Source organism: Pogona vitticeps, chromosome 6 (genome assembly GCF_051106095.1).
Source record: "Pogona vitticeps strain Pit_001003342236 chromosome 6, PviZW2.1, whole genome shotgun sequence".
In the NCBI taxonomy this organism is placed as follows: domain Eukaryota; kingdom Metazoa; phylum Chordata; class Lepidosauria; order Squamata; family Agamidae; genus Pogona; species Pogona vitticeps.
Window position 1 is genome coordinate 10,517,351 of NC_135788.1, and position 18,672 is coordinate 10,536,022.

The window sequence follows — 18,672 nt, forward strand, 5'->3', positions numbered from 1 at the left end:
CAGCATCTAGTGTGGCTGAGAAGGCAATTTGAGAGTGACCATCCTTTCCACACTGAAGATGAATACAATCTGTCCCCTGTCCAGCTCCCTGGTTTTGCTGGTTTTAGGACTGCCTCTTGGCCTCGGCCTGCTGGACAAGGGTTTCTTCAAATTGGGAGAGGCCGCAATGCACCGCCTGCCTCCAGGCTGAATGCTCAGCTGTCAGGGTTTCCCATCTGTTGAGGTCCATTCCCAAGGCCTTCAGATCCCGCTTGCAGATGTCCTTGTATTGCAGCTGTGGTCTCCCTCTGGGGCAGTTTCCCTGCACTAATTCTCCATACAGGAGATATTTTGGAATCCGACCATCAGCCATTCTCACGACATGCCCAAGCCAATGTAGACGTCGCTGTTTCAGTAATGTATACATGCTAAAAATTCCAGCTCGTTCTAGGACTACTCTGTTTGGAACTTTGTACTGCCAGGATACCAAAAATGTGTCGGAGACAACGCATATGAAACGTGTTCATCTTCCTCTCCTGCCGTGAACAAGGGGACCAGGACTCACTGCAGTACAGGAGTGTGCTCAGGACACAGGCTCTATAGACCTGGATCTTGGTAGATGCCGTCAGCTTAAGGAACCAGAAAAGAATATGCCTCTTTCATGTCTTGTGGGATAAGGGAGACAAAGATGTGATGGAACTGCTGTCCTCCCTCAAAACCTAATTACTGAGCACCAGTTTGCTTTTGTGGGAGTATGTTTCAAAAAAGATTGAGTAACTCTGAAATCATGGCATGACATATATCAGGGGTGGACTGAACTAACAGCAGTTGAGGAACACTCATGGTAGCTTAATTAAACACGTCACTGTATGAGGAAAAATTGCTTATTTGGCAATCCATAGGGGCTGTGGTATCATTAAATGGCTTCAGTAATCTGTCCCATGCTTGTGTGCTAAAGATTCACATAAGGTGAACTTAGACATATGGACTGTGTCAAGTTTTTTTCTTACACAACCCAGGGGGCTATGCTTAAATCTTATGAGAACCTGCTTGCTGTCATTTTTTAGTTAAAGGGTCTCTAATCTGCTCCCTGAACAAATGGAATTTTGAACTAGTTTTCTAGAAAGTTCTGCCTGTGCTGTTTTGCTAACACTTCAGTTTATGAGGTAAAAGGAAAAAAAAAGGGTCCTTGTGGAAGAAGAACACAGCAGCATTCTCATTTATTATTTAGAAAATATGTGGTCAGAGGCGACGACAGAAGTAAACACAGCTATGTTTCCTTCTTTACAGATTGCAGGCATGGCACTTTTATATTTATAAGAACCTGTCAGCATCGTGTCTTTCCCTGTGCAATGGCTGCACAAGGACAGGAGGTTAAAATAAAAAAGCCCCGTTCAGTTTATGCCTTTTATGGCGATTAAAAAGGGGATCACATGAGGGCTTTTTTCCTTCTCTTTTGGCCTTGTTAGGTCTGAAGCTGTAGTGAGCAGCCCACAGATATGAAGTGGTATTATGGTAAAAGTATTTACACAGCCCATTAAGCTTGAGCAATATTTATAATTTGATGCGGTTAGATATTTGGTGCTGAACATTTATGAAGCATTTTGAGGGGAAAACCCTATACAAAACCACTTTTTTAAAAACATGAGCTCAAAAATCACTGGTATTGATTGCATGACAACTTCTGAATGTCAGTTTGCTTTAAATGTTGCCATTTGATGTGATGGAAAAATAAAACAAAAAAACAATACAGAATCTTGTTGATATCATGCAGTGTAAACCAGGGATTGCATGACCGGTGTGTCTGATTTTAATCTTTTTTACACCTGCTGACATGCCCAGATTGTGGAGCAGGCCCTGCATTTGGTTGTATGTCCAGTTGCATAATGAACAGCTAGCAAAATGCAAAACATTTGTGCAATTGCTCTTATGCAATTCCTCTTGCTCCTTATAAGAGATGGGGGTATTCGTATTTGAATATCCCCGCACAGGTGGAAATAATGAGGGTTTGGCCCCATGGGTCCACTTATGATTTCCCCACTGGCGCTGGCTCTGCAGAGGCTTGTCATCCCGCCTCCTGCCAGGAGTGGGTAATCGATTGCAGATAATGGCATGATAGGAAGCCTCTGCAGAGCTGGCGGCAGCAGCAAAATCATGAGTGGACAGTCCAGCCCCATGGGGCCGGACCCTTGTTATTTCCACCTGTGCAGGAATATTTGTATACAAATACCCCCATCTCTACTCCTTACGTAGCATTTTCAGAAGACAAGAGGGACTACGGGGAATTGGGAAAGTTGCTTCCACCAACTTACATAAGCAGACCTATATTTAGATCCAACTAAATATAGGTCTGCTATATTTATAACATTGTGAAAAGTTCACAATATTCAGAAGGCATGGTGCTTTTCACCCTCTTCTTTCTCATACTTTGCTTTGTACAAATGGATTTAAGTATGAGCACAGTGGAAAAGACAGCTAGGTAAAAGGGAAATTATAAAAAGAAGAATATTCAAAGTGCATTAGAATAGTTGTTGCATCAAGAAGGGGTATCACTAAAGCACTACGGATGCAAACCAAAATTCTGCTTTTATTGTAAGTTCATTTTAAAAAAAACACCTCACTTGTGCAAGCCATGTTCTTTGATCTGGAAAACATGATCTTATTCTCAACCTGTTTTGAAGGTGATCTGCAGCTACATATTAATAGAAATTCACTTTGAATATAAGGAAATGCTGTCATACAACAATTGTGATACCATGTATACACAATAGGGTGTATCTCCAAGTAAATATGCACGACACTAGTGTGAGAAACTGAGCTGTGAATTGAGAAAATAATAATTTAACACAAATGCACAAAATAGACTTAACAACATTGCTTCTTCCTCTCAGTTCTCAATCAGTAATGTGGGGGGGGGGTCCCACAGGACTGTGTAAAAATCCCAGAGAAGATGTAGAAGAAAAGTTCTAAATACTGGAAAGCACTATCAAACTACTATTATTATTACAATTATTATTACTGTCTGCTTGAAGGTGGCATGTGAGAAGGAAATGGGGTGCCCTCGAAAATTTTGGGAGGTCCTGGTCCATCCTAATCTGTGATTGCTCACAAAACTTGTCTAGCTGAATCAAACTCACAAACACGTAAGCTGACAAAAAGGCAAACTTAAATCATGAAAAAGAAATTAGACATAGAGTATAACGGTATGATGAAGTCAACTGAAAATGAATATTATAAATTGTTATCGAATAGAATTATCAAATTGGCACTGAAAATAGACAAAATTAGAATTTCAGGGTTTTCCCCGCCACATAATTTAAAAAATATCAACACAATCACTCCAAACACAACTAACTGCAAATGCTACTGTGTTCTATTGTGGGTGCCCGATATGTGAGTGACGGTAGTCTTAGTGGTAACCTATAATATTCCCAACAAGAGGTTGGTTCTTTGGTCAATTTAAGGCCTAATATTTTCACCACATACCTACGTCCCACGGACTTTCTCATGGTTAGTAACCATTTGATGGAAACAGTAGGGCTATTTGCATAGTTACAGCTAAATGATAGGAAGAAGACGGGAAAATGTTCCAAGCAGGGAGTAAGCATGTACGTCTGGTCCTTCTCACAAATTTGGACTAGATGACAATCTTTCTCTTTAGACCTGCTTTCCCTTTAGTGACTGACTTGAGAGGGCATTTTAAACAGAAGGTTGTGCCTTGTTGCTTTGAATCTGGTTTTGGCGTTGATATGTTTACCATTTTTTTCTTGTGGTATTTGATTCTTTTTAAAATATCCGCATAATACTGTTGTTTTTTAGTTTTTAAACATTGTCTTTTAATGCTGTAAGCCACCTTGGGCCCTTTTTAGGGAGAAAGGGTAGGGTAAAATATTTTAAATAAATAAATAAATAAATCATAAGAACTCCTTGTCAAACCTATGAATCCTTCTTCAGCTTTTCACTCAATACGTGGAAGCTTAAATGGTGGATCTAGCAGGCATGACCCTGTTCTCCTCACCATGTTAGTGTTAACTAACCAAGAGTGAATGCTGGCGGGGGGAGGTATACAAAGCTAAGCATCCAAACATGTGTTCCTTCAACTGGAAACAATTCTGTACAGTACGAGAACAACTTAACAGAGGGACAGATCATGCCTTCGGTCCATGAGATGTACGTGTCTTACACCCTCTCCCCTTACTTTTCATACAGAATGTTCTTTTTAACGGAAAAATCCTTTATGACCACTAATAGCTTTATTTTATTTTATTTTTAGTGCTCCAGCCGTGGCAAAATTGGACCATGTCACAAGTGAACTTTTCAGATTTTATTTTAAAGGGAGGGAATTCAACCATCTTCTTTGAGTTGTGAAGGGATGCATGTTGCCCATCCTGACCCACTGCTTTAGAAAGCTTCAGAAAGATTTGGGATATTGCTTTCCTTACAAAACATCACTTATTTTGTGAAGGGACCACAGAAGCCACAAAATAATAAATTCATTCAGAGGTGGAATTCAGCCCCTGGGTCACAAGATATCACTATGATTACTTCTGTAAGATCTCATGGAGCAAGGCTAGTCCAGCTTCTATAAGAAAAGTAAACTTGGCGTGAAGAAGCTGGTAAAAGCTAGGATCCTGGCTGCCACTGCTTCCTGAAGTCTTAGAAACAGCACCTCCTCCAAAGGACCAGCACATATTGTAAGAGGGCAGATCTTTTCAGCTAATGTATGAAACTGATTGCATGTTTACAAACGAATCACCCCGCAGATAAGATAAACTCAGAAAGCTTGCAACATTTTTCCCTTTTAAATTTGTATATATTTGTATATTTGTTTTGGCAGACGTTCTTCTATACAGTTAGCAAAATCATTTGCAAATTAAAAGTGCGAACAATAAATAAATAGGGACAGATGGCAAATTGTTGGCGTAGAGAAATACAAGGGTGTATCGTTCTGCACACAGAAAGTCAAAATGCATAGTTGAGTTAGATCACACTCATTTCTTCCTCTTTCTCCCGATGTGCAGATCTTTCAAAGCTAGTGCCTGACACAGTAAACAAATAAATATAGCTATGCTTATCCCAGGGACCAATTACAAGACAAAAGCAAGCTAATTTGTAGACTGAGGCAAGCTGATGTTGGAATAAACAGTGTTTTACCTCTTAAGGGAGATCTGTTTTCAATCGCAAGGTAACTGTGCTTTCTAGTTTGATCCTAACACAAGCTAAATGCTGCAACTAAGTGTTGTGGAAGAAGCTCATATTTATTTTTTATTTCTTTGAGCTGCAAGAAGGATTAGTATTTGAAACTGGACTTGTACTTCAATCAGAAAGGTTGTATTACCTAGCCCAACTACTTGCTTCTTAAATTTTACTAGCTTTTTGTCTATTTACTAGACAATGGACAAAATGGCATTCTCTCCACACTATATACTCAAATGCTGACTGGATCTTATTTAAGCTCTGGAGACGGTACAGTATCTTACATCACACCTGGGACAGCAGCATCATTCAGAACCCCGGGACATACAGCAGGGAACTAGAGAGGGAGGTGAGAGGAATAACTACGTAGCATCCCTCTTGTCACGTCACTCTGCCCAGTGGTAAGGGCTGTTCACCAAATTTGAAGCTCTCTCCACATTCCAGAGCTTACCTGTTACAAATGCTTCCAAAGCCTTGACCTGCAGTCCTCTAACAATGGCAATTATAGCTGAGGACGAGGGCTAGCCTGTCCCTGTAAGGTTGTTACAATGGCCTGTCTCAACCCAACTGGGCAGGTCTCAGGTTTATGATGTTTCACAGTGGCATCATTCAGATGTAGAATCATCGGCAGACATAACCCGGAAATAATCTGGGTTCTGGATAGTAAAGAACGACATACCCACCGATACAACTGTGTGTTAGCAGCTGCACCCCTAGATGCTAGAATCCTGTTGGCAAACATGGACAAGATTCTGTTCAGAGTGCTCAAAGTTTGCCCTGGTGACCTGTGGCTTTCAGTTACGCAATCCAGAGATCACCCTGTTAAAAACAAGATGGATTTCCACTTGATCAAGGAGTTAATGGATTCTTCCATGCACAAGCAATGAGGAAGATCTGGGCACAATTCATTAAGCAACAGGATACTGGTATCGAAGTTAGTTCAAGGGTGGTACCCTATACACTTCTGTTGCACACCTAGTTGTTCAATCTTTATGCTGAATGGTGCACAACAGAAGAATGCAATACAGCTGTTCTAGTGGGATTTTAATTCTCCTAATGTTACACCAAATTTAGGCCAATATGTATACTGGGCACCTAGAAGAATCGTCCACATGTATTCCACAAAGTAACTTGTCAGACTGAATGCCAGGAGATACAAAGAATTTCTTCTTCACACATTACAGTGGCACTAACTTTATAGGGCATTAAACAAATGGAGGGATGATATCATAATGTGTCTAGACATAATGGCTAAGCACAGGCATCCGGTGCAGAAGCAATATATTTTGAGATTATCATTAAAAGGAAGAGGACTCTTAGTGAGGCTTACCAGAGGCATCTCTAGTCAACCACCAAAGCGTTTCCCATATTCTTAATCCAGTCAATCCCCATTATTTTTCAGACAGAAACTGGCAAAGGGAGGGCAACCCGTGGACACACTAGGTGTACATTTCATACATTTCAAGGATGAATCCCTGTACTTGGAAATAAATTCTACAGTTAAACTCAAAGGATACATTGCACAGCACTAGGCGATCCCTGCTTCTTGACATGTGGGGCGGGGGAAAGAGTACAAACTTTGCCAAGTTAGAAAATATCACATTGACTGGGCTACACACATAAGTGATATTGCCCAAAGTCTTCTGTAGCCTCCTTGAACGCTTATATCACTGTGGTTTCTGTCTGGACAGAAAACTGAGTTGCTGAATTGCGATGCAACTGACAGATGCTTTCCGAGCCATTTCGAGAAATAGAGGAGCTGTGAAGTCTGTAATCTCGGCCCATTCTTTGGTTCAAACACCAGCTCCGCCATTTTCTTTTCAGTTCGCCTTGTACCTAAATGTAAACAAAGCAAACCAGCGTGCAAATTCTTAGCACTGTATCAGGAGAAGTGAGCATCAAAGTGCAGGCTACCAAAAAACTCCAGGATGTTGATGGTGTGTTTGCTTTCTAAGCCAAGTTTGAACACAGAGCACAAATGTTTACCTTTTCATACCCCACATTTCTATTAAAAATAGTGCTCAGCTATTTCTTTAATAGTTCCTTTTTTAGAACGCCAACTTAAACACACAACATTAACAGTAGATCTGATCCCTGAGCAGGGGCTTCTTGATGTCTGAAGGAAATATGGTGACCTTGGCTAAGAAGGACATCTAGAATTACTAGATGATGGGTTATGGAAAGAAGCAGCATAGTTGAAAAAGGGCTACTGGCTGAGTCTCCTTTTTATTCCACTTTCTCAATTAAACGATGCTCTTGTGTGGGTATCAGGAAGGGAATAAAAAGATGGTTGGTATGCTGGCTGTAATTGCCAAGCACTTTTTACCTAAAATATATACTGAAGCTGCACTAAGCAGGCAAACATGCTACTTTTTTACTCTGCCTCTGATTCTATAGCATTGGGGTGAAATAGAAGTCCAACGTCACAAGAAGTTTTTTTTAATGTATATGTAATTGCCTTGCTTTCATTAAATATAAATATGTAAGGAACGGTAAAAAGTAATAAATACAAACTTACTTCACTGTTCAGAAAGCAATATAAGACTGCAACAACCAGACCCTAGAAGTAGGAAATACATCAACAATTTAAAACAGAATAATCAACTCTATGAGAGGCAGTGTGACATAGCAGACAGGATGTCAGGCTAGGACTCAGGAGACCTGGGTTCAAATCCCTGCCTGACCATGGAAATTCATAGTGAACATCTTACACACCTTGGAAATGTACTAGGGTGACCCTAAGATGGAATCAATGCGGCAGCACGTAATACAATGAAGTACAGAATTGGAAATAATATTAAACTTGGAAACACGTTACCTGAAAAGATCCGAGACATAACTCAAAAATGATCTGGTAGTTACTGGAAATGGAAATAGGAAGTATAGCAAACACCATGTAGTGAACTCCAAACAGTGGAATGAGCAGCAGTGTTGATTTTGCGAGTCTCCTTTAATTAAAGAAAACAAGACAGAAAACATTTACACAGAATCAGAAGATTACCCTCCCAATTATTTACTTTCCCCTCACAATCCCCAGTCAAAAGTAACATGCATGGACTTTGCATGATGTTTTCACTCACTTGTAGTGGCACTGGTCGTTGCCTCCAACATCTGGTGACCTCAGCTTTTGTAGTAAAATTCTCATAATACTAATGAAAAGTAAAAAATTCACCTGCAAAAGAACCAATATGACCATTGATAAGTCTAGTTTTCTGTTGCCCAGATAATTCACTACTCAGTTAAGCAGTTATGTTTAGAACCAGAGAGAAGACCTCCTACAGAGAAATCTTGAACATTTTTATTAAAAAGGAGGGTTTTTATTAATGAGCTGGTACCGTTTACTGCCTGTAAAATGCAGCAAATACTGTCCTTCCTTCAAAGTCAAAGAGATATATGTAGGTCCCAAGCCAATCAAATCATTTTAACATCTGGGGGGGGGGAAGCCCTGGATCATCTCTGCAAGACTGCTACATCCGATATTTGTATTACTGTACAAAACCTATATAATAAAAGCGTTGTTGGGCTCTTTCATGATATAAAATGTGTCCTCACTCCCACTTTGACCAACTTTGGTCTGGTAAACCCACAGACGTTTTCTACAACCATCCAGCAAGCTTTATAGCTAAGTGAAGATGCAATTTTTGAAAACTTTCTTTAACATTTTTAGGGCCAGGGAACATTCCAACTGTAGCACATTTCTCACCAAGAAAACATCTACATCATAATCAATATATTTCAAGGCAGCGTCAATATGAGGGTTTTGGACAAAACAAAAAGCCAGTCACAGTTTAACAGAAATTAAATGATTTGCTAGTGAGAATTGCACATCCCCACAAAATTTGTTCATGTTTGTTCTCACAAATCAAGCTGCAACATTTTTTAAGAGAGAGCAACATTTAGAATAAAAAGTCAATCTTTTTCTCAACTATGTCAGTGGTTCTCAGACTGGGGTTCCCAGATGTTCTTCGACTACAACTTCCAGAAGCCTTCACCACTTGCTGTGCTGGCCAGGATTTCTGGAAGTTGCAGCCGAAGAACACCTGGAGAAACAAGTCAGAGAACTATTGAACTATGCTACAAATACGATCAGACCAAGACTTTACTGTCTAGCTTTCCCAAACAACATACAAGTTTATCTGTACCATTTCAGACCCTTAGCAGGTACTTAAATCATGAAACCCTCTCCCACTGTGAGCAAATATCACCGACAACATCCATCCACAAAGAAAATTTGGATTTTTTGGGGGGAAACTCAGGATCTTTACAGGAGCTTACTGAAGAACGAAAATGCTTTCCTTTTTTGTTCAAGTTAAATTTGCCACCTCATTTGTTGTTTATGAGTGAAAGTGATGCGCAAGGGCCCTACAACTGGAGATGAGAACTGCTAGTTTTTTGGAATGACAAAAAATCATTGGCCTGCATCGCCAATACTTATGGGTTTGGATAAAAAAAAACAATGCTCCCCACCTCTGCCTGCAATGCAGTCCTGAAACAGATATGAAGAAGGAAATTCTTAACTAATATACATATTTGAATGTCACAGCAGAAGAATGCCACGCTCACCATGTGGGTGATTGGTCTTCATAATTTAAGCATGAGCTTCCTTTGAAGCCTGATTTTACAAACACAAAAGTACTGCCTTAATCACTTATTTGTTTTCATTTCTAATTGTGAGCTATCTCTGATGGCTGTCCCTCGTTCATTCCTAATTTTAGCATCCATCTGTCACAGGTAGCCATCACCCAGTTCTGCAGCCCAATCTAGTAGCCTTCTAATGAAGCATGCCACATGCGTCACTCTTTGGGCCATCTGAGGGGCCAACGAGCACCCGGGGTGGCCATGGTAAAGTAATTATTAGCTTGAGTAAATGATGAAACAGTGCTCCACTACACTTGTAGTGCAGTGGCTAAACTGCAATACTGCAGTGAAGGCTCTGCTTATGACCCAAGTACAATACTGGGCTCAGGTAGCCAGCTTGGATGTTGACACAACCTTCCATCCTTCTGAGGTCAGCAAGCTGAATAACAAGTTTGCTGGAGGGGACAACGTCTAACCTGCATCATTAAACTGTAAACACTATGGGGCGGTATATAAGCAGCACACTTTATCATCATCCCTTCCTCAACACCAGCCACCTGGCTGGGAGGGGAGGGAAGCTATAAAAGCAAGAAGCCGGTGCCAGGGCCCTCTGAGAGCAACGTTCCTGTCGTTGGGGGAGTCGCTGGTAACATCTGCCGTCCCCAGGCACTGGGTGAGAGACAGTGCCTGGGAGTATTTCTGGCCTGCACTCCCCTACCCTTCAGGACCGGGACCCTGCTGCTGCTGCTGCTGCTTTGGGCTACCCCACCCCTTCTGCAACACCGGCCATCTGGCTGGGAGGGGAGAAGGGGCATTAGAAGGGTGTGTGGGTTTGTTTTGTTTGTTTTTAACTATCATTGAGTTGCATAGAGACCCACAGTGGACCTGATGGAACAGGAAGGGGGGAGGGCGTTGGAGGGGGCAGCCATTGAGGTGGTGCTGGGTAGGGGAAGGAATGGCGGTGGGGGTAGAACATGCCCGCGTAGGAGAAGAGAGGTTAGATATCTTACATCTATCCCCTCTTCTAGTCCTACCTCCAACCAGATGGTATCAGGCGACCATATCAGCAAACCCTCGAGCCACACGGTGCTGTTGATGAACGCCAGGTCAGTACAAAACAAAACTGCCCTCATCCATGATGTAATTCTGGATGGGGGGGCTGACCTGGCGTGCATTACTGAGACCTGGGTGGGAGAGGAAGGTGGTGTCCCCCTCTCCCAGCTGTGTCCTCCTGGGTACTCAGTCCAGCACCAGTGTCGCTCAGAGGGTCGGGGAGGGGGAGTTGCTATAGTCTATAGGAGTTCTATCTCCTTGACCAGGCTTCCTATCCCTTTGAGAGGAGGTCTTGAGGGCCTGTATTGTGTGTTGGGCTCACGAGACAGATTAGGGATTCTGTTGGTGTACCGCCCACCCTGCTGCGTACCAACAGTCTCCCTACCTGAGCTGATGGAGGCAGTCTCGGACCTGGTGTTGAGGACTCCCAGGCTGCTGGTGCTGGGGGACCTCAACATCCATGCTGAGGCTGCCTTGACTGGGGCGGCTCAGGACTTCATGGCCGCCATGACAACCATGGGGCTGTCTCAATGTGTCATCGGCCCGACACATGAGAAGGGCCATACCTTGGACCTGGTTTTCACAACGGGACTGGAAGGTGGTGGTTTGGATGTGGAGGGGCTGGTCGTGACCCCATTGTCATGGTCAGACCACTTCCTGGTCAAATTCAGTCTATTAGCTTCTTCTTCCCTCTGCAAGGGTGGGGGATCGATTAAGATGATCCGCCCCCGGAGACTAATGGATCCGGATGGTTTCCTGAATGCTCTGGGGGAGTATCCGTCTGATATGGTTGGCGCTCCTGTCGAAGCTCAGGTCACCCTATGGAATAGGGAGATGACCCGGGCGGTTGACACGATTGTGCCTAAGCGCCCTCTCCCTGCTCGCCGAGCCCAGACAGCTCCCTGGTATACTTCTGAACTGCGGGCGATGAAGCGAGAGGGGAGACGGCTGGAGCGCAGGTGGAGGAAGTCCCGCTGGGAATCCGATCGAACACGACTTAGAGCCCATTATCGGGCCTATTTCGTGGCAATACGGCTGGCGAAACGGCAATATTTCTCCAGCCGTATTGCTTCCTCAGAATGTCGTCCAGCAGAGCTGTTTCGGGTGGTCCGGGATCTTCTTCAACCGGGAAACCCGGTGGAGGTCCCGGACTGCTCATCAGCTCGCTGTGATGAGTTTGCTATTCATTTTGAGGAAAAAATCGCTCAGATTCGCAGTGGGCTGGACTCCACTGTTACTGCAAAATCGGAAGATGTGTCCAGTGTGCCGTGCTTAGGTCAAACTTTAATGGATGAGTTTCAATTGTTGAGACCCGAGGATGTGGACAGGGTGCTTGGATCTGTCCGTTCTACCACCACGCCGCTCGACCCTTGCCCATCTTGGCTAATTGGAAGATCTGCCAGGGGGGTTCGCACTTGGGTCCAGGAGGCCGTGAACGCCTCTCTGAGAGAGGGAGTGGTCCCTACCACCTTGAAAGAGGCGGTAATTCGACCACTCCTTAAAAAGCCTAACCTGGACCCAAGGCTGGTGGTCAACTACCGACCAGTGGCGAACCTCCCTTATTTGGGCAAGGTGTTGGAGCGGGTTGTGGCCGGGCAACTCCAGGCGCTGCTGGATGAAACGGATTTTCTGGATCCATTTCAATCGGGTTTCAGGCCGGGTTTTGGTACAGAGACAGCCTTGGTCGCCCTGTATGATGACCTTTGCCAGGAGAGAGACAGGGGGAGTGTGACCCTGTTGATACTCCTGGACCTCTCAGCGGCTTTCGACACCATCGACCATGGTGTCCTTCTGGATAGGCTGGCTGGGTTAGGAGTTGGGGGCACTGTTTTACGGTGGTTCCGCTCCTTCCTAGCTGACCGTATCCAGAGGGTGGTGCTGGGGGACAGTTGCTCTGCCCCATGGCATTTATGTCATGGGGTTCCTCAGGGCTCGATACTGTCCCCCATGCTGTTTAACATCTACATGAAACCGCTGGGAGAGGTCATCAGGAGGTTTGGGCTGAGGAGTCAGCAATATGCTGACGACACTCAGCTCTACCTCTCGTTTTCCACCAATCCAGGTGAGGCGGTTTCTGTACTGAACTCGTGTCTGGACCTGAAATGGACTGGATGAGGGTTAATAAATTGAAACTCAATCCAGACAAGACAGAAGTGCTGTTAGTGGGTGCTTCGCCGGCCAGGTTGGAGGGCCACTTCCCTGTCCTGAATGGGGTTACACTCCCCCTAAGGGACAGGGTCCGCAGCTTGGGGGTGCTCCTGGACCCCAGTCTAACACTGGAAGCCCAGGTGGACTCGGTGGCCAGGGGCGCCTTCCTCCAGCTGCGGAAATTATACCAGCTACGGCCCTACCTGGACGAGCGGAGTCTCATGACAGTTACACATGCACTGGTAACATCTCGTATTGATTATTGCAATGCGCTCTACGTGGGGCTGCCTTTGAAGACGGTCCGGCGACTGCAACTGGTCCAGAATCGAGCTGCGCGGCTGGTGAGTGGTGGGGCCGCCAGAGAGCACATCAAGCCGATTCTGTATAATTTACACTGGTTACCAGTTGCTGTCCGGGCCCAATTCAAAGTGCTTGTTTTGACATATAAAGCCCTAAACGGCTTGGGCCCTGGATACTTGAAGGACCGCCTCCTTCCATATGAGCCTACCTGGCTGTTAAGATCTTGCCAGGGGGCCCTTTTGAAAGAGCCATCCCTCAAGGAGGTAAGAGGGATGGCTTGTAGACAAAGGGCCTTCTCGGCAGCTGCCCCCAGACTATGGAACGCCCTCCCAACTGAAATTCGCCTGGCGCCGACACTGATGATATTTCGGCGCCAGGTCAAAACCTTCCTGTTCCAGAAGGCTTTTAATTGAAATAACATTAACTGTGGGTCTTAACGATGGCAATTTTAATTGTATTTTTTAATTGTATTTTAATTGTATTTTAACTGTATTTTAATCATTTTATTTTACTGCACTGAATTTTAATTGTTGTAAGCCGCCCAGAGACCTTTGGGTAGAGTGGGCGGCATATAAATTAAATAAATAAATAAATAAATAAATAAATAAATAAATAAATAAATAAATAAATAAATCATCGTTATCGTTATTAATATTATTCTAGTTATCTTGTGGGGAAAAAGAGGTAATTTAACTAGATGTCTTTCTGTGTAACATATACCGAATTTTTCCGTGTATAAAGCAAACCTTTTAATAAAATAATTAGAGGAAAAATGGAGTGTCGTTTTATACACGGAAGGAGGCAGTCACACGTGTGCTCAGGCACCTCTTGGTGCCGCTACCCAAATGCCTCTTCCAGAGCTTACGGCTTGTCCCGTCTGGTGGCCAAGGCAGCAGCAGCAGCAGGAGGCAGAGATGGAGGCAAAGGAGCATTCACATGTGCTCGGGCGCCTCTTGCTACTGCCTCCCCCGCCCGCCTGATCACCACCTCCAGTGGGACTGATGGGACTCTGCTCACGTCGCTGCCTTGTCCCCTCTGGTGGCAGAGGCAGCAGGAGGCAGAGGTGGAGGCAAGCAAGCACTCACGCACGCTCGGGAGCCTCTTCTTGCTGCCGCTGCTGGATCACCTCCTCCAGATTGTCTCCTTAGGGCAGGGGACAAGGCGATGAGGTGAGCTGAAGGTGAGCCCCAGCAGTCGCACTGGAGGAGGTGATCGGACGGGCAGTGGAGACAGCAGCAGCAGGAGCGATGGAGGTAGAGGAGCAGTTGCCCATTAACTGCTCCTCCACCTCCATCAAGGGTCAAAATTAGGGGGTTATTTTAGACACTGGGGGGTCGTATACATGGAAAAATACGGTACTTGCTATTTATCATTAATCTGAACTTAGGTTTTGCCCTTAAGATTCGTGAAGTAAACAAAGCTCATTGATCTGTGAGTAGAAAGGAGGATTTATAGACTCAACGCCTATGGTTTGGGGACAGTCTGGAGTTCTGCCACTTTAGGCAAACTATTTACTTTTACCATTTTTACTGTTATATTTGTTTGATTCTTTTTGAAATATTTGTGTACACACTTTTTGGCTTTTAAATATTGCCTTTTAATGACGTAAGATGCCCCGGGTGCTTTTTTAAGGAGAACGGCAGGATAAAAATATTTTAAAATTGATAAATAAATTCATTTGTGAGTGGCATAACGCAAGTGGGTCATTTTCATGAAATGACAGCTACTGCCAACAAGTGTGGTAGCTGGCACAGGAAAACTGTCATTCTGGGTTAGTCGATCCTATGAAGTTATTTTGTAAAGAGGAATTCACTCATATATCTCTATCTAAGTGTTTAGAAACTAAGTTATGTCTGTCTATTTTGAAAATAATTTCAGAACTGAACCTGGCAGAGATAGGGCTGTTGGATTTCCTTGTTGCTCTTTAGGGGCTTTGTGGAAAGTTAGAACAGTGCTGCCCCTAGTGTTCGGCAGAGTGTAACACAGCTCCCTCAGGCAGGACATACAGGTACGGGGAGGAGATTGGTCTGCTGCGGCGGTGCCACGAAGAGTTAAGAGCAGGATAGTTCCTTTTCATCTTAAGCACTGAGTTTACTTACCAAAATAGAAATTATGATTGGTAATCTTATAACACACCAAGGAACACTGTGATCATTTGTATCCCAGCAACTGTCAGGAAAGGGAGGGAAAAGCACTGTTACTATTATTCCTATCAGGCAAAGCTATCAAAAAAACCCCACATTATTTATATACCGCCCAACTGACAAGTACGTGAAATTATGAATATTAAAAGAACAATACATAGAATCACAAATGAATGCTCAGCAAAAATGCCAAATAAATTAGGAACGGTGGCAGGGCAGGCGGCTAAAATCACTGGAGGGTTGAGGCAGGCAATGCTTTTACATTTTTCTTCTGGAAAATCAGCACAGAATGAGCCTGCAGCAGCTATGACAGCAGAAATCATGAAAACTTAGGCAACCTCTCCCCTTTTAAACAGGTTCTGTTTACTGGGAAGTTGGGGTTGCCCAACTGTTGCCTCCTTAAACCCCAGTTGCTCCCCTATGAAGCAAAACAAAGACCCATAGGCATGTCCAGCCAACGGTATCAGGGGACACTGCTCAGTTTAATACATCATCCAAGCCAACACACATCTTTGTGTTAAGAAGGGGAGAGAAGGTTGTATTGGTTTGATTTTGCCCAAACAAAATTTGTATAATATTAAAGGTTTAACATTCATTAAAAACACGAATCTATCATTTTCTACTCTCTGCCTGCCCCGATATTAAGGTGTCTCTGGGGTTGGGAATGGGTTCATGATAAATTTTATACTTCTGAGCCTGCTAGCTGTCCATGAATTGGCAACCTTGGACAGAATGCAGCCACAAAAGCAGCTCTCTAGTGAAGCATGCAAGCATAAAGTTCGCTCTTCTTTTGTCCCTTACCCTGTATCTTCAAAATAGACCCTGGATATGATCCACATTACAGTGAAAACTGTAGGAATTCCTGTGGGGGGAAAAAGACATAGCAGAGAAAGAAAAAAGAGAATGCTATGAAATATATGACTTAAAAGAAACTCTTGCAATTATCCCATTAAAAATCCATAATAGACCAAACAATGCAAGAACTAACTGTAAAGAAAGCACTATCCAACCACACTAAGATGAAACATGCATTTCCAGTTTCTCAGGGGTAAACCAGATGGTTTTTTTCCCCAGGCAGGTCTGCCAGATGTTACTTGGAGAAAACTAGTTGGGCAAGGAGATAAAGGGAAGTGATGGGTCAAGATTAGAGATGGGCATGAATTGCTGGTTCGGCAGTTTGTGCATTTGGCGTCTGAACAGGTGCCTTTTGGAGCTTCCTAGCTCTGTCTCCTCCAGCAGGAGCCCACTCAGAGGCAGCATCCCAGTGCTGAGTGTGTGCTTGCCAGAGGAGGCAGGGCTGGGAAGTGTTCAGACACTAAATGAACTGGCATGAACCACCGAACCAGTGGCTCATGACCATCTCTAGTAAGGACGGGAATAAGCATTTTCTTCCTGCTCCATCCTTCTCATTGCAAGAACTTTGGAAGCTTCTATGAGAAAAAATACCATATTTTTCAGTGTATAAGTGGGGCTTAGCAAATGTAGGGGGAAAGGGATCAAAGCACTGCAGGATCGCTTTGATCCCTGCTTTCCCCTCCACTTCTTTTTGTTCTCTCCTCAGCTTACTTCCGTGTATAAGATGACCCTCAATTTTTAATCTAAAGATTTTAGACAAAAGTATAGTCTTATACATGGAAAATATGGTATATGTTTTGTTCTGTGTGAGGTTATTTTTATATTATTATTATAAAATAACCTCCTTACATGCCAGTTCGTTTATGAGCTGAACAGGTGCTCAGCATTTCAAAGCTCTGCCTCCTCCAGCAGGTGCCCACTTGGAGGCAGCAGCCTGGCTTCTCTGCCCCGCCTCCTCCAGGTGCTGCCTCTGAGTGGGTGCTTGCTGGAGAAGGCAGGGCTTTCAAGTATCAAACTGTTCAGCTGATAAAACCCCCCGACACAAACTGCCAAACCAGTAGTTTGTGCCCATTTCTAGTTTCTAGGCTAACTTGGGGATTCTGCACCCCATCCCTAGGACAATGGTTCCCAACATTGGGTCCCCAGATATTCATGGACTAAAACCCCCACAAGCCTTCATGATCAGTGGTGCTGGCTAGGATTTCTGGGAGTTGTAGTTCAAGAATATCTAAGAACCCATGGCTGAGAGGCACTGCTGTATGGTAATAAACTAAGGGTGGGAAGGTAAGCCAACAACACCCAACTCTGGAAATTCTTAGCATTCTTACCCAATCCTTTTGGAATCTAAGTCAGACCTGAACACTGCCACCCATCAAAATAACTTTCAAGCTCTGATATGATCCACAGGGGGTCACCACCTTTCCACTTTTTTTGCTACCTGTATAGAACTGCAAAAATAATACATTTAACGTGTGTTTAGTGTGTTGGATTTCATGTTGTGGACATCTGATTTGGGGCTACCATACAAGGTAGCCAAACTCTGGGAGGCAGTGGAAGACAGGAGAGCCTGGCGTGCTCTGGTCCATGGGGGTCACGAAGAGTCGGACACGACTTAACGACTAAACAACAACATACAAGGACCCAGTATAGTATAGTAGTGAAAATGAGAAGAAGAAAAAAACAAGATTGTATAGATGTTCTTACCCCATCCCATAAGGAGATATAAGGTGAAGTGTCTGTTAGGAGAAAATATGACCATGAGGAGGATGTGGAGATAAAGTCCTTCAACTAAGAGCCAATAAAAGTTGGCCATTACAGAGTAATGGAAAAATATCATGCTAGCCTTGCAGCCGACCTAGAAAGTTACAAACCAAGGATGAAACATTTGTGCAAATGAATGACTGTAACACAGTAAATGGCTTCCTTTGTTGAAAACCCTTTTTGATAGATACAAGCTCTGACATAAGAGACTTTCCCTGCCATGAACTTCTCTCCTGGAAACTTGAATGGCCTCTTTCTATTGTTCAGACCGATTTCAAAATATAACGTTTTAAAATAATAAATAGGAACAAATTACAAATGCTTCTCTAAACTAGGTCCAAGGATGATGTATTTGCTAGATGTCTGTCCTCCTAAAACTATTGTGTGTGTATAAAGTATTTATTTCCTACCAAATCACTGTCTTTTCCCCTCTTGCTTTTCAAGGCCAAACATTCCAGGGGGAAAAAATTAGCACCATCAGTGAGGTTAAGATGGAGCAGGGAGATTATATTCAGGACCACCAGTTAACCAGAAGTAATTTATTTTACAGAACATGGATCATCTTTTTTTTTAAAAAAAGCTAGTTTATTCTATAACAGCTGTGCCAACAGCAAAAAATAACTCTGTGGAATGTGTAACGCCAAGGAGAAGCTCAAAG

At 43.6% G+C, this 18,672-nt stretch overlaps 1 protein-coding gene across 1 annotated transcript in view; it reads right to left on the reverse strand.

The window, feature by feature from the left end:
* Positions 1-5,236: 5,236 nt before the first annotated feature.
* VIPR2 (vasoactive intestinal peptide receptor 2) overlaps positions 5,237-18,672 on the reverse strand; it is a 58,830-nt gene continuing 45,394 nt past the window's right edge. The window contains exons 7-13 of the mRNA XM_020779704.3: positions 17,958-18,108; positions 16,200-16,260; positions 15,354-15,423; positions 8,256-8,347; positions 7,994-8,123; positions 7,694-7,735; positions 5,237-7,011 (exon numbers count right to left, since the gene is read on the reverse strand). Coding sequence (XP_020635363.2) covers positions 6,838-7,011; positions 7,694-7,735; positions 7,994-8,123; positions 8,256-8,347; positions 15,354-15,423; positions 16,200-16,260; positions 17,958-18,108 — 720 coding nt within the window. The 3' untranslated portion in view covers positions 5,237-6,837. The remainder of the gene's footprint in view (positions 7,012-7,693; positions 7,736-7,993; positions 8,124-8,255; positions 8,348-15,353; positions 15,424-16,199; positions 16,261-17,957; positions 18,109-18,672) is intronic.